The sequence below is a fragment of the Ptychodera flava genome, chromosome 1, assembly GCF_041260155.1.
Source record: "Ptychodera flava strain L36383 chromosome 1, AS_Pfla_20210202, whole genome shotgun sequence".
NCBI lineage: Eukaryota > Metazoa > Hemichordata > Enteropneusta > Ptychoderidae > Ptychodera > Ptychodera flava.
The window spans coordinates 14,718,719-14,732,982 of NC_091928.1; the positions used below are offsets into that span (position 1 = coordinate 14,718,719).

General features: G+C 37.4%; 2 protein-coding genes across 7 annotated transcripts; one reads left to right on the plus strand and one right to left on the minus strand.

The window, feature by feature from the left end:
• The first annotated feature begins 2,280 nt into the window (after window positions 1-2,280).
• Window positions 2,281-8,719, plus strand: LOC139130855 (uncharacterized). Of its 5 annotated transcripts, XM_070696675.1 has the most exons (5): window positions 2,281-2,722; window positions 3,461-3,565; window positions 4,517-4,733; window positions 5,893-6,057; window positions 6,435-8,719. In XM_070696675.1, exons 4-5 carry the CDS (start codon window positions 5,933-5,935, stop codon window positions 6,682-6,684), a joined length of 375 nt encoding a protein of 124 aa, XP_070552776.1. In that variant the 5' UTR covers window positions 2,281-2,722; window positions 3,461-3,565; window positions 4,517-4,733; window positions 5,893-5,932; the 3' UTR covers window positions 6,685-8,719. The 5 variants fall into 5 exon arrangements, 2 of the variants coding, with proteins under 2 accessions (XP_070552776.1, XP_070552756.1); XR_011552000.1 differs by lacking the exons at window positions 2,281-2,722; window positions 3,461-3,565; window positions 4,517-4,733 and having other exon boundaries at window positions 4,749-6,057; window positions 6,435-7,998; window positions 8,053-8,660; XR_011552002.1 differs by lacking the exons at window positions 2,281-2,722; window positions 3,461-3,565; window positions 4,517-4,733 and having other exon boundaries at window positions 4,749-6,057; window positions 6,435-7,890; window positions 8,053-8,660.
• On the minus strand, window positions 7,771-12,999 carry LOC139130841 (uncharacterized). Of its 2 annotated transcripts, none has more exons than XR_011551995.1 (4): window positions 12,673-12,999; window positions 11,450-11,656; window positions 10,894-11,144; window positions 7,771-10,137 (listed from the first exon to the last, which is right to left on the minus strand). XR_011551995.1 is itself a non-coding variant. In XM_070696642.1 (4 exons), the coding sequence occupies exons 1-4, from the start codon at window positions 12,907-12,909 to the stop codon at window positions 9,811-9,813; spliced, it is 1,011 nt and encodes a 336-aa protein (XP_070552743.1). In that variant the 5' UTR covers window positions 12,910-12,999; the 3' UTR covers window positions 7,771-9,810. The 2 variants fall into 2 exon arrangements, 1 of the variants encoding a protein (XP_070552743.1); XM_070696642.1 differs by having other exon boundaries at window positions 10,894-11,133.
• Window positions 13,000-14,264: the final 1,265 nt, after the last annotated feature.

Below are 14,264 nucleotides of genomic sequence, written 5' to 3' on the forward strand. Positions count from 1 at the left end.
CAGAGGCCAACTTGAACACGCCATGGGCGACATCCCACAAAGAAACTTTTTTGGACACGTATACTTTTTCTACTGAATTCCCTCAAAGTTTACTGACCACTATGCCAACACCAGTGAAGATAATTTGCGTCCGAAAATTGCTGCTCTTATCAGGAGATGTAGAACAGAATCCCGGTCCAGAGACGAGACAGGCAACTTTGACCCGTACGGGAGAATTGCGTTCGGCGACTGCAGCAGCAAGTACTGAAGAATCTGTCATGGATATGCTCAAGGACATACAAAACAACGTCAAAGAGCTCAAGAAAGACACCAAATCATTAAACAAGAAAATGGAGAAAGTGGAAGCATGGTTAAGTAATATGGAAGATGCAATTGAAGACGTGAGGAAAACCGCTGAAGGTAATAAAGAGAGACTTAAAAAGATAGATAGTCTAGAGGGAGATATCATTGGTAAAGTTGAGACAGAGATGAGAAATCTACGTATAGCTAAGTCAAAATGGAAGATCGCTCTAAGCGAAATAACCTAGTTTTTCGGGGAGTAGAAGAAGACGAGCACGAGACGTTGGAAGTAACTGAACAGGTGAAAACATTATTATCAGAGAAAATGAATATCAAAGAAAACATCGAGTTCGAAAGAGTTCACAGAATTACGTCGGGTACTGGAAACAACAGGCCAATAGTCGCTATGTGTAGTAGATATAAAGACAAGGACAGGATACTGGCTGAAGGGAAATCATTACGTGGAACTTCTATTTTTGTAGACGAACACTTTTCGGCTGAGACGAACTTTATTCGAAAGAAACTTTTCAATAAACGGAAAGAATTAACAAGCAAAGGCTTTCGAGCCTTTGTTAATTACAAAAAGTTAGTTGCATATGAGGATGGTGTTAAACGAGTGTACACATACAATGAAAATACAAATTGTGTTGTGTGTCAAGGTTCTCCGAGATAGGGAGATGGCCAAGGTCCCAAAAATGTAACTAGCCTTGAGAACATAAGCTTCGTATCTTGGAATATTCATGGTCTGTATGCAAAATTTTCTGTAAAGTCAATCCGTAATTATTTGTTAAATTTTGATATTATTTGTATCATTGAAACTTGGCTCCATAAGGACATTCTACCACATGTTACACTAGAAGGGTATAATGTATATCACTCATGTAGAGTTAAACAATCCCGAAAGGGTAGATGTGGGGGAGGAGTTTGTTTTTGTTAAAAATTGGTGTGATAAGTGGGTTACTCGACTTGAATCAAACTTGTCTAATTCAGTTTTCCTTATGCTTGATGGAAATAAGTTCGGGTTGTCAAAAAGTGTAATTTTGGGTTGTGTATACATTCCCCCTGAGGGATCGAAGTGTTATGACATAGAAAAAAATGGTATTGAGCTATTAGATCAGCAGTTGTCAAATCTGAAAGTTAAATATCCAAATTGTAATTGGCTGTTGGTGGGAGATTTCAATGCGAGGACAGCTAAAGCTTATGATTACATAATGAATGATTCAGTTAATTATATTCCGCTTGAAATGGATAATTATGAAATGGACGATTTTGACATGGAGCGCAATTCAAAGGACCTTGTTTTGAACTCTTTTGGTAAACGGCTGCTGGAAATGTGCCAGGACCACTCCATACACTTTTTAAATGGGCGATGGGGAGAGGATAAAAAGGGGGAGTTTACATGTATTGCTAACAGGGGGAACAGTGTCGTTGACTACATAATCGCCTCAACTGAGCTTTTCCAAAGTATTTCTGAGTTTAAAGTTGAAGAAAGGACTGATTCAGACCATTTCCCCTTATCATGCAACGTTAAAATTTCTATAAATAGAAATGTCCCTCGTAAGGTCGAACCTTCAAATTCCATTCTCCATGATTTCTCTTTTTTCAAATGGGATGAAGAAAACTCAATTAGTTTTAATACAAATTTAAGGTCAAGAGAGGGGGTAACTCGTGTCAATAGTATTTTAGAAACAGAGTGGGAGTGTGTTGATGACCTAGTAGCACAAATTTATATTTTGTTCAATTGGACTGCAGGAGATTACAAAAAGATTAATATGAAAGATAAAATTCTCAAAGAGAAGACACAGCCTCATTGGTTTAATCATGAATGTGAGACAGCAAAGAGGCTTATGTATCAGACACTTCGTAAATTTAGAAAATATAATGATAAGGAAAGCTTGAAAAATTATAAAGATTCAAAGTTAAATTTCAGATCTATCTCTAAGAGAATTTACAACAACTATGGAAATCTGGGAGAGAGTAATAATAATATTTGGAAATTCCTAAAGGCACAATAGCTGTATCTTTTTGATTTTTTTCGATATTCTTGTTTGAAATACAAAACAAGGTATGTAAATATGCTTACCGGACTGTGACTAAAGGGAGTTTTTCGACAGCGAGCGTTAAACCTACACTAAGATATTAAGAAATAAATCTTTTTTGTTTGGGCAAACGAAAAATCTATAATCGTCATCAACCGATTTGAATCGCCAACGATCTGAGCATGCGCATTTAATACTTCACAAACAAATATGGCGTCGCCCATGCAAAAGCGTCGCGGACGGCCCACTTTGACTTCTTCGACAAAGAAGAGACGGGTACAGATGCAAAATATGCTAACTACTCGCCATAAAGTTTATATTGGGCGCTACATCGAACAATGGAAAGACCTACTCGAGGAAACCGGACTTTCAAATCCTGATTTGGCTGGTCTATTGATTAATAGGTAAGTCAATCATGTGAGTGACTGGTGAGTGGGTACAGAGAAACGTAGATATGTACATGTACGGTGTTTCCAGTATCATTGCTTATGTACAGTGCAGATTAATTTGGTTAATATGAAATGCTATTCAAGATAAGCGCTATCGACGACGAGGGATTAGATGCCTGTCGGATCAGTGATGTTACGGACATGTATTTGTTTAGCTTGGCATCGTAGTATCAGCTCATTGTGCTTATTTTGCCAACGTCCTCGACGATTTGCCATCAGACGGGTTTGCCCAGTCGCTAGTCGCTCAAAGACTTTTTCACAGTTATAAACGTGGTCTCCGTGAAAGTGAAGGCGCTTTCTTCCTATGGCCCTTTGAATTGTAAACTGTGACCGAATTTCCAACGTGTACTAGTAGGGGCCGTCTATAATAAAAGCGGACGCACAAGAAACGTAATTCCTTTGTTTTACCTGAAACCCCCTCCCCCTCAAAACGAAAGTTCTTATCCAAAATCAATTTTATATTAGGAGCCCATTTCTGAAAAAAAACCCATATGCTCCTCTCTCTCTGCATGCCCATGAAAAAATACTCCCCTATATGAAAGAATTACATTTGTCGCGCGTCAGCTTTATCATCGACAACCCCTTATAAGATTGTTATTTTATGTCCTAAATACCTGATTCTATAAACTCTCATGTACCCATTGGATTTTCTGTTGTGTTACAAAAGGGCACGTCTCTTGTTTTTTGCTTCAGGCTAGCCAGGAAAAGAGTTGCAAACCACTTCTAAAATGGACAAGACATATCATGAACCATTTTTGGTACTCATGCCAAAAGGCTGAAACATGTGATGAGTTTAAGGTATGTTAAATATGTTGCACACCAGTGTTGCCCACAGACACTGAATATATATATATATATATATATATATATATATATATATATATATATATATATATATATATATATATATATATATATATATATATATATATATATACACACACAACTGAGTTGATGAGGATAATCTAAAACATTACATCTCCACTACAAATTGTTTCGTATAGGCTGCAGAGCCGCCTACACTCATCGGGAAACGATCGTTTCCGCCTAAAGTTTCAGTCGATCACAGCCACCCGATGAGTGTAGGCGGCTCTGCAGCCTATACGAAACAAATTTGTAGTGGAGATGTAATGTTTTAGATTATCCTCATCAACTCAGTTGTGTATTTAGCTCTACTCTAGTATTGAGCACTCTACTCCAGCTGATCTTGAACTAAACAAGTATATATATATATATATATATATATATATATATATATATATATATATATATAAAGGTAGTTGGGGAATTGATTTTACAATTTCACCTCTACAACGTTGTTTCATATATATATATATATATATATATATATATATATATATATATATATATATATATATATATATATATATATATATAAAGGTAGTTTGGGAATTGATTTTACAATTTCACCTCTACAACGTTGTTTCATGAGTTGCAAGACTCACTCATCAGGAGACTCACGAAACAATGTTGTAGAGATGAAATTGTAAAATCGATTCTCCAGCAACCCTTATATATCTCGCTCTACTCTTGTATTGAGCACTTTGTATCGGACAAGTGGAACAACATACTTCGTGTATATATATATACCCGTAAAGTGTAAAGTACATGTACTTGTCAAATCTTGTCATTTTCTTTGATATCCAAAGTTGCAAGGATGTCTGCTTTGATGTTGCATTATATGCTGACCTTGATTTAAAAAAGAATCATTATGTTCTTTTAAACAAGGGAATTTGGTTAGGTGTTATACACCATGTTGTCAACGAACATTCCTGGGCATTGACATATGCACAGGGTGTCAGTGAGTGCTACCATGGACCATTGGCAGAGAGTGAAGACAGAGATAAAGAGTGGCTGATTCATGGGAGTGCTGCTCACAAGGCCTTAATGAAGATTGCACTCAACAAGCAATTTTGAGCAAGGTGCCACAGTATATTAACTATAGGTAAGTTTTTTAGCCCCACTGTCAGCGACATGGAACTTATCTTATTGATGGGTGTTTTGTGTCATCAGGCATCTGTCTTCTGTCGTCCGACGTCTGTCAACTTTTTGCATTGCAGGGTTGCTCTTTAAAACCTCTAGTCAAGCCTTTATTGCCCTAGTTGCTGACCACTACCTATTTGACTTACGGAACGATATATGGCAGGCGGATTCCACATGTGGGGCAGCATGCGCTGACTATATTAGAAACACCTGACATCACTTCTTGAATTTTTTTTGCCAGAAGTCCATATATCTTCTTTTCATGAATTTGATTTTGTTGTGTGTACCGGTGCTTTACTGTCTGCTTTAAGATCATATTTGGTATGTACATGAATACCAAAACGAGCTTATATGGCGAGTCATTGGCATCTGTATGTCTGTATGTATGTATGGCGGATGTATGTCCGTCACACGCAAAAGCTCCCAAAATGCCACACCTACCATCTCAGTATTTGATGTACAGGTAGATCCAGGGGTTGAGATGTGACGTTGTTCAAATGAGGTAAGAAAAAGGGAAAATCATGCAAATGTGCGGGAGTGGTGGCATTAACTGAAACAGATTATGAGACATTTCCTGTCATTGTTCATGACCTGCTACATATTACCAGACCTGCTCAAACTAAGAGGGACTGGCTGTGTTGAAACATTCCTCTGCTATGCATGTTGCTAAAGTTGACCTCCAGTACCTAAGGTTTTAGACCTTATTTACTTTTGTCTTTCTTGTTTTTCTGGTTTAAATATTTCTTGAATGGACTGATTCAAACCAAATATGAGCACACTGTCCTTGACAGTATTTTTGCTGTTTTGTGTCTTGTTGACTGTGCATTACAAATTGACCTAGTGTTATCGTGCGTGGGTATGATTGTGATTATTTGGTATGCAGGTACATGTACCCAGGGGTTACCTTATTCAGAATAGTTCAAATTATGAATAAATATGCAAATTTGTATTTTTGAGACTATTTTTATCTTTTTTGGTCACAAGTTAAAACAAATGTGTCCTTGAAAATTACTGCTTAGATAGGTAGTACTCATGGAGGTAAGAAAGATGTGACCTCAGTGAATTTTTCGCCTCATTCTGGCAATGCCATAAATGCATCTTCTACTGTTCATTTCCTTCAGGAGTACAGCAGAACTTGAGACGTTTCAGCAGAGCATTTTGATGTATGCTGGAAAGAGATTTGCATATTCCCCACCTGTATATAGAGCCAGAAACAGGCTTGCTGCAACAGACCATAATATACACAATGGTAGACCAATGAGGAAGAATAAAGATGGTAAAGTCATGTAAGTGGACTTTTTCCTCTTCACCTATAAGTATTTGTCAATTTTATCAAATAAGCAGGTTTTCATAATTTTTTTCCAAAGGTGTCAAGAAAACCAGTCCTACTTTGAGGATTTAAAGGAAGTTCTCATTTCGTCACCAAATACAAATAATATAACCTTCTCACATTTGTACATAGTATTTAATGCAAAGGTAGTGGTAGAGCCAGATTTACATTGGACTTGGCCTACCATGTAACCAAGATCCATTGTTATCTAATTAGGAACAACTGGACATGTCATTGATGCTGTTTTTAATGCATGGTACATTTGATCATATTGCAATTTGCTTTATATTAGGCACAACTCATTTAACCATTGTAATATACATTTTACTTCAGATACCACAGGCACTTCAACAAGAAAAGTGACCGATGGAGTGCATATCCAGAGAAGAGTGCCAAAACCTACCCACATATCAAAGAGCTGAAGAAACTCATCTTAAAGAGTCGCATGGAAGACAACCAGGGAATGCAGAAGAAAAAGCCGCTGGAAGAGAATGATCCACGACGAATATCTGCACATCTAGCGTCAATACCACCTCCACCAACTGACACAATTGTGCAGGACTTTGTTTCCAGGAGACAATGAACAGAATGGACTAATGTGCAAGTTATAGGGACATAAGCTGTAACTTGTGGCCAATTTTTCAGTATTCTGCTTCTGTATATCAACTACAGTGTATGACCCTAATTCATTTGTCATGCTGAAATTTCGAGTATTCTTTTTTTCATCCCAGCTTGTATGTGTGTAGTGATCATTGTTTATTGTTTAAAAATGAATTCTAGTCCTGACTTGAATACAATTTTCTGCAATAACAACGTAGATTATACTCATATAGGTTGCATTGATATGCTAAATTTTTAAGCAATAAAGCACGCCCAGTGACAGTATACTACAAGATTTTGACCAGTTCGCGACATATATGCACTCGCTATCTCTCTTGCATATATGGAGTGAACTGGTCAAAATCTCGTGGTATACCATCTCTGGGTTTGATTTATTGCTATTATATCAAACAGTATATTGAAATTCTGGTGTGGAACGTCAAAAACAGAATTTTGCTCAAGTTGAAAGCTCGCGCGTATGCCAGCCGTGTTATATCGCCAATATACCATGGTTCTTTTTGCGTCTCAACAAATCAGATTGCTGTATTTGTGCCATCAATATATTGGTATGATATAATATTGGCATGAAATCACAGTTGAAGGATTCAATGCAGAAAATGTAGGGAAACCATAAGACAAAAGTTCTCAAACATAGCAAAAAGATTCACCTTATTCAGCCAAATTATTGTCATTACAGGCAACATATCATACAAGTTGTCGGGTATCTTTAAATGCAAACTACTGGTACACATAGAAAAAGTGCAGTCTTGTTAATACAAATTGTAGCATTTTTGGGCAGAATGGATACCATCCCAACTTTTGGCTTACTCAGGTTACTCACAAACTGTATGCTTGTGAATGTTTTTAGTGTAATAAATGTTCTCCTGCCAGTTTCAAATAGCTCTTTTATATAAATGTTTTACCTATGCAGTCAAAATTATTAACAAGTCAAAATTATTTACAGAAAGAAAGTCACTTTCTCATTTCTATTTCTTGAAGCTTTGTGCAAGAGCCATTTTAAGAACTTTAATGGTTCAGATACACTGAGGTCCCTAGGGCCCTAGGGATAAAGTGTTGGTTCCACCTGGATGGAAGAGATTAAATTGGGTTGGGGTTTGGGGCTATTGTTAGGTTTGGTTCTTACCGGGTGGGAGACAGACAGATTTTACTGAGTTGGGGCTATTGTTAGGTTTGGTTCTTACCGGGTGGGAGAGAGATTTTACTGGGTGGGGGCTACTGTTAGGTCTGGTTCTTACCGGGTGGAAGAGAGGTTTTACTGGGTGGGGGCTACTGTTAGGTTTGGTTCTTACCGGGTGGGAGAGAGATTTTACTGGGTTGGCGCTACTGTTAGGTTTGGTTCTTACCGGGCGTGAGACAGATTTTACTGGGTTGGGCCTATTGTTAGGTTTGGTTCTCACCAGGCTGCATCAAAAGGAGGAAAATCAGGGCTAGGGGCATTTGATATATGACATTCTTTCAAGTTAGATGCGGAAGTTTTTTTTGAAGTGTTGATTTTTTTCATTAATCAGTGTGCATACCTATAGCAATAATCCAATGTATGTGTGTAGTAGTAACACATCAAATTCATACACCAGGATCTGTTCCTTGCAAAACTATTTTGTTTATTACCTCTTAAGCATTAATTTTTTTTTCAAATTATCAACTTTAATTTAAAAGGAATTTTGCAATCATACTTCTCAAGAAATTTATTTGCCATTTTGTGGTTTGCAAACATTCAACGGTTTACAGTATTTCTTATGTGAAATGGCTTTAATGACTTTTGAAAATCAGTTATCATGTTACAGCTACCTACTGTTGCTACTTCATTAGTCCCGTAGATGAAGTAAATCTAGTACCCATGAAATTGATAATGTATCACTCAACAAAGCTAAGATTTTGTATTTTCAATATGTGATATTTATTGCTTTTGAATAAAGTCAAAATTACACCAACATGAAACTTTGGTATATCACCTTACGATAACAACTGGAAAATAAAGATTTACTTTTTCCAACAGAGTAATGGACTCATGCATGCACATACTGGCAAGGGCTTATCTGTAAATTTGGCCAAATCTCTTTATTGCACAAAAAAATGTGTTAAATGTTCTGTGGGTGTTTGTGAAAGTAAATGTTGTAGTGCATAGACCTGTCCCTGAGGATTTGGCTGTGTGATAGCTGCTGTTAGTACGATCTCAGAAGCAAAGATGTAGAATTTTAATCGTGCATTTACAGGTACAGTACTGTCAAATGTTTATAAGGGCAACATTTTTTATTTTTGTGTTTCTCATCTCCCGACCGACCATAAATTTCAGCTTCGATATGAAAATAAAATAAAAATGTTATTTGCGCTGCCTCTGAGGCCATAATCCTAGCAACAGCACCACCATCATCAAATTGTGAGATTGCAGCGACTCAGACTGAAAGGACAGAGAGCACAGAACAGTTAACTGAAAGACAAGAAATTGCAGTGGCTGAATGGACAGAACATTGAACTGAAACAAGTACACGTTTTTCTGTACTTAAAATTGTAGAGACTGAATGGACTGAACATTGAACTGAAACAATTACAGATTATTTTTTTGGTACTTATTTCTTTATTTCGACCGCCTGCCCTGCCCAAGTATTCCTCTGGAGATGAAAAACAAAAAAATAAAAGGGTCATCCTAATCTGAGTTGCACAGGAAAATGATAACAAACTGCAAAAACAAAATGAGGGAAAAAAATATATATATTATACAAACATGTTTTCAACATTGCACACAGGCGATAAAGGATATCTAACCTTTTCAGGAGGACTGCATCGAATAGCCAATTGAGTGAAAGTTTTGTCAAATTATAAAAATAAATTATGTTAAATCCAAATATGTTAAAAAAGTCAAACAATCTAAAAAAATCCTAACAAATACTGTTTTTCAAGAGGAAATAGTATTGCACATGCCTACTACTGTTTGATGCCAGAAATGCATTGTTTTGGATAGCCAATGAACTTGTAAGAACAAATAGATTGCAGGCACAATATAGGAACACAAGGAATAAGAAAACTGCTTCAATGACTAAACAGAAACAACAGATAATAATGTAAAAGAACTCTTCAACACAAAGTACCATTATACTATTTTTGTGAAAGTTTGTTCAGCAAAAAGAGGACTGAGGTTCCAGCAATGACCATTCAGGCAAACCTTGAAGGCAGAAATCCAGTGTATTGACCGAACTGGTCTGGATATTTGTCGCGAATTTTCCAAGTGAAAACAGCTTGGAATAACCCGTCTATCACCAGCTCCTAATCTACCATACTGCCATAAGATGAACATCCGATAAGCAGCATGTCTGTTTGATTTATTGAAATCATCATCATCTTGTGTTGCCAGCATATCATTTCTGTAGGCCCGAGAAATAGCAAGGATTGTGTCATCAAGGCAAACTTGTCTAAAAACCTGCAAAGAAGCATCATTTCACTGTTAGTTCCTGAGGAAATTGAAATTGTCAAGACAACTAGATTGATTAAAGATACAGGAATGACAACTTCAAATTCAAAAAGAGATGTAAAATTAGTTACATATATTTAGAAAAAGTTCATTCAATATTTTTTCACATTTGACAAATGTGGATTTTCTTTCATCATGTTATTGAAAGACAATATAATTGCTGGTTCACAGTATTAGTGGGCTGTAAGGTGGTATGGCTTGTCCACTACCTCAGTTAGTGTTCTCAACAGCTAGGAAAAGCAACAGATGATTGAATTGAATAACGATACACCATTTTAAATATTTTTATCATGATAGTGTTATCTATGGGGTTATTAACATATCAATAAATTTTTCCTAAAATTCGGGGGGGGGGGGGGGAGAACACCTTCAAAATCCCCTTTGTGGAGAGCCAGGTTGGCATTGTCTGAGCAAAGTATAGCATCAAAACCAACAGATGTAAGCAACTGTTGTACAGCCACCCATCAAACAAATCATCAAAAACAGTGAAGTACTTGTGGCTGGGTATATTTCAGTGCTTTAGTGTTTGAAAAGTAATTCATGTTGAGAGTCTTATCAGAAAACAAGTTTGCAGGGATTGAAAGTAAAGGTCATTGAAGTGATATAACCTACAGGTAACCAAGTATTGTACAACCCCACTGTGTTGTAAATGTATTGAGCTGCACTTCCATACAAGGATGCAGTTACAAATTGTGCTGCACATACCGTTATTCCAGATATGCAGAATTCTGGTTGTTTGTTACAACACTTCCTTTCGGGAAGGGTCGGCATTTCACGGCAGTGGCTGCAAATGCACCAACTAGGTTGATTTGCAGATGGTGGTGGATGATACCCTTGTTGTGGCGCTGGGGTTTTTACTAAATCAAATACCATGCTTGGATTCCTTTCGACCATTTCCAATATTAGGTTGTCTTTTTCCTCAGATGACATTTTGGAAATCATTGCCTACAAAACAACTAAAAATACAAGTTTATCAGACATTTTCAAAAACATTCTTTATTTGCCACCAAATTTTTCTAAAACCTCTGCAGAAAAAAATAAGTATTCCAACATAAGCTTAGCTCTACGTTGATTGCATTCCTGTTCAGGCATTTTGAAAAAAATATTTCTGATTGAGTAAAGTGTTGAAATTGTGTTTGCTTATTTTATCTGAAAACATACCAGCAAGCAGAAAGCAAACAGAATTTTACTTGCAGTCATTACATAAACAATTTCGTGCATCATCCCTGTCTTTTTAAAATTTATTTTGTACATTACTTACCTGTAAAGTCGCCTTTCTCTGTGCAATGTCTGCTTCCACATCAACCATTGTTGGTACACGTTGTCCACCTCTGCCTCTCCCCCTGCCTGTACCTCTTCCTCCCCTTCCTCTACCTCGCCCTCTTCCTCGTCCCCTTCTACCTCTTCCTCTCCCTCTTGTAGTTTGCTCAAACTCACTCTCATTGTCTGAAGATGATGCTGTTGTTGTCTTATGTGAAAAATTGAAAAACCTTATAATGTAATGTAGATCAAATAGTAGCCACTAAAAATTTTAACTGGGAATGACAACATCTATATAGGCCCTAATATTTACATAGTATTGCACGCACACACACACACAGTTGCGAACACTTTGCAGCTCTGAAATTTAACACGCACTGAGTGAGAGAGCCTATCTCTTTGGCATAATCATAGCCGTTTATATAAACCCCCGATTCGGGTGTAAATGTTTGCGTTATGATACAAAAACAAAGTTTGTTTCCCATTGTACTTGGCTCGCGAGTTAGACGACAAAAAATGAATCAAAACTTTGAGCGCAGGTAGTTGACCCTGGTCGTGTCCTGGTATCGGTTTGATTACTATTCGCTATCACTGGTATCGTAATATTTGCAACACGGATTACAGCATGCAGCGCGGCTGGATAATGCAGCTGTGGTCGGTACGCTAAATTTGTATTGTGCAAAGCATGGGACCCAGAGTTCGCTAGTTCTCCTAAGCCAAAAACAGCGTCGTGGGCCGCGATGCTATCGATCATCGATCTCATAGCGACGCTAGTATAAGGCTCAGCGGCATGGCAAATTGTTCACAACGGCACCGCGCACTGAATGGTCAACTTTCGTACGATAACGGTGTACTCATGAAACGGGCTCTTACAAGAACATGTATGATGAAGGCATGGAAGAACCTTGAACCATGGAGCTACTACCTCCATGCTTGAACGATGTACGATCGTCATGATAATTGCAATCTATGTTCATTTTCAATCGGGTTATGCTTGAGCGATGTACTCGTACTGGTACTACTGTTATGTTATGTCGAGTCGCTGAAGTTTGACTCACTCGGCGCCGGGGCGACGTAGCATTTCACCACTTAATTAGACAGGCAGAAAAAAAAAGACTGACAAAGCCTTTACTGTGTACAGAAGATTGTACGCGTAAAGTTTGGAAGGACAGAACGTGCGGAATCGTTTGAAAACGTGCACAACATAACAAAATAGAACATTACCTCAGCACTCCGACAGCAGTTCGCGTGGAGTCCATGTTGTTGTTGTCTGCTGTAAGTAACGCAAAATCTCACTCTCGGCGAAGCTCTCGCACTGAAATATGACGTTGCATTCTGCGCGATCTCTCGCCACGTGACCGATATGCAAAATGGCGGTAGATTCAAATTTATGCTTGAGCGCCAGAATAAATCCACCCAATGCAGCCACAATAATGGGAATGGTAAGAGTTTACAAGGCATAGTAGCTTAATGGTGTTAATCCAAAACATATACCCGAAGATTAGATAGTAATTTTTATTTCAAAAAATGCAAAAGATACAGCTAACGTGGCTTTAAAATCGTTTCAAGGGAAGTAAACCATATGCCTCAAATATCACTGCTACAGAATCGGTGAATCACTTTGAATCATTGCACAATCCAACTTTACAGAAGACAAATTTCGATATTTCTGTGGAAGAATTTTTAGAAAATGCTAATATTTCCCTGGATGTTCAGAGTGGGGATGCAGGGGAAATACTTAATGGTAAAATTACAGACAATGAAATTATTTTTGCTTTGAACAAACTTAAGGCTGGCAAATCACCAGGTCCCGATGGCATTTCTAATGATTTTTACAGGAGTGCTTCAGTCAGTCTTCTTCCTTTATTAAGTTTTATGTTTAATGCGATTTTTTATGCTGGCATTTTCCCTAAGGAATGGAGAAAGGGACTTATAGTCCTGATATATAAAAAAGGCAGTTGTCATGATCCAAATAACTTTAGGGGAATTACTTTACTCAGTTCAGTTGGGAAAATTTTTACCTCCATTTTGAACCAGCGATTAGTTAAATGGGCTGACCTGGTTGGCTCTATTACAGAATGTCAAGCTGGATTCAGAAAAGGTTTCAGCACAATAGATAACATTTTCATATTGCACGTGATGGTACAAAAATACCTGTGTAAACCGAAGGGTCGTTTCTACTGTGCCTTCATTGATTTTAGTAAGGCATTTGACTCTGTTAACCATAACCTTTTAATTTATAGGCTATGTTTGGAGGGTATCGGAGGAAAAATCTTGAATATTTTAAAAGCTATGTATGCAGATTTAAAATCCTGTGTCAAAGCTCAGCATGGTATCACAGATTTTTTCAGTGTTCAGTTGGCGTCCGACAGGGATGCATGCTGAGTCCCTTTTTGTTTTCACTTTTTATTAATGAGTTGGAAAGTATGTTAACAAGCTCAGGTAATTGTGGGATTCAAATAACCCAGGAGCTTTATGACTTATTTCTATTGCTTTATGCCGATGACGTAACAATTTTTAGTGACACTCAAATTGGTTTGCAACGTTTACTTAGAATATTAGAAACATTTTGTGAAAAGTGGAAGCTTTCAGTAAATATGAAAAAATCCCAAATTGTGGTTTTTAGGAGGGGCGGAATTTTGAAAAGAAATGAGAAGTGGTTATTTAAAGGGGAACGGATGCAAACTGTTACTTATTATAAATATTTGGGTTTGTTAATGTCGAGTAGGAACGTGTGGGGCAAAGCCGTTGCTATGCTTGCAGATCAAGCTAGAAAGGCCATGGGAGTGGTATTTCGTATGATGAAAACCACAGGT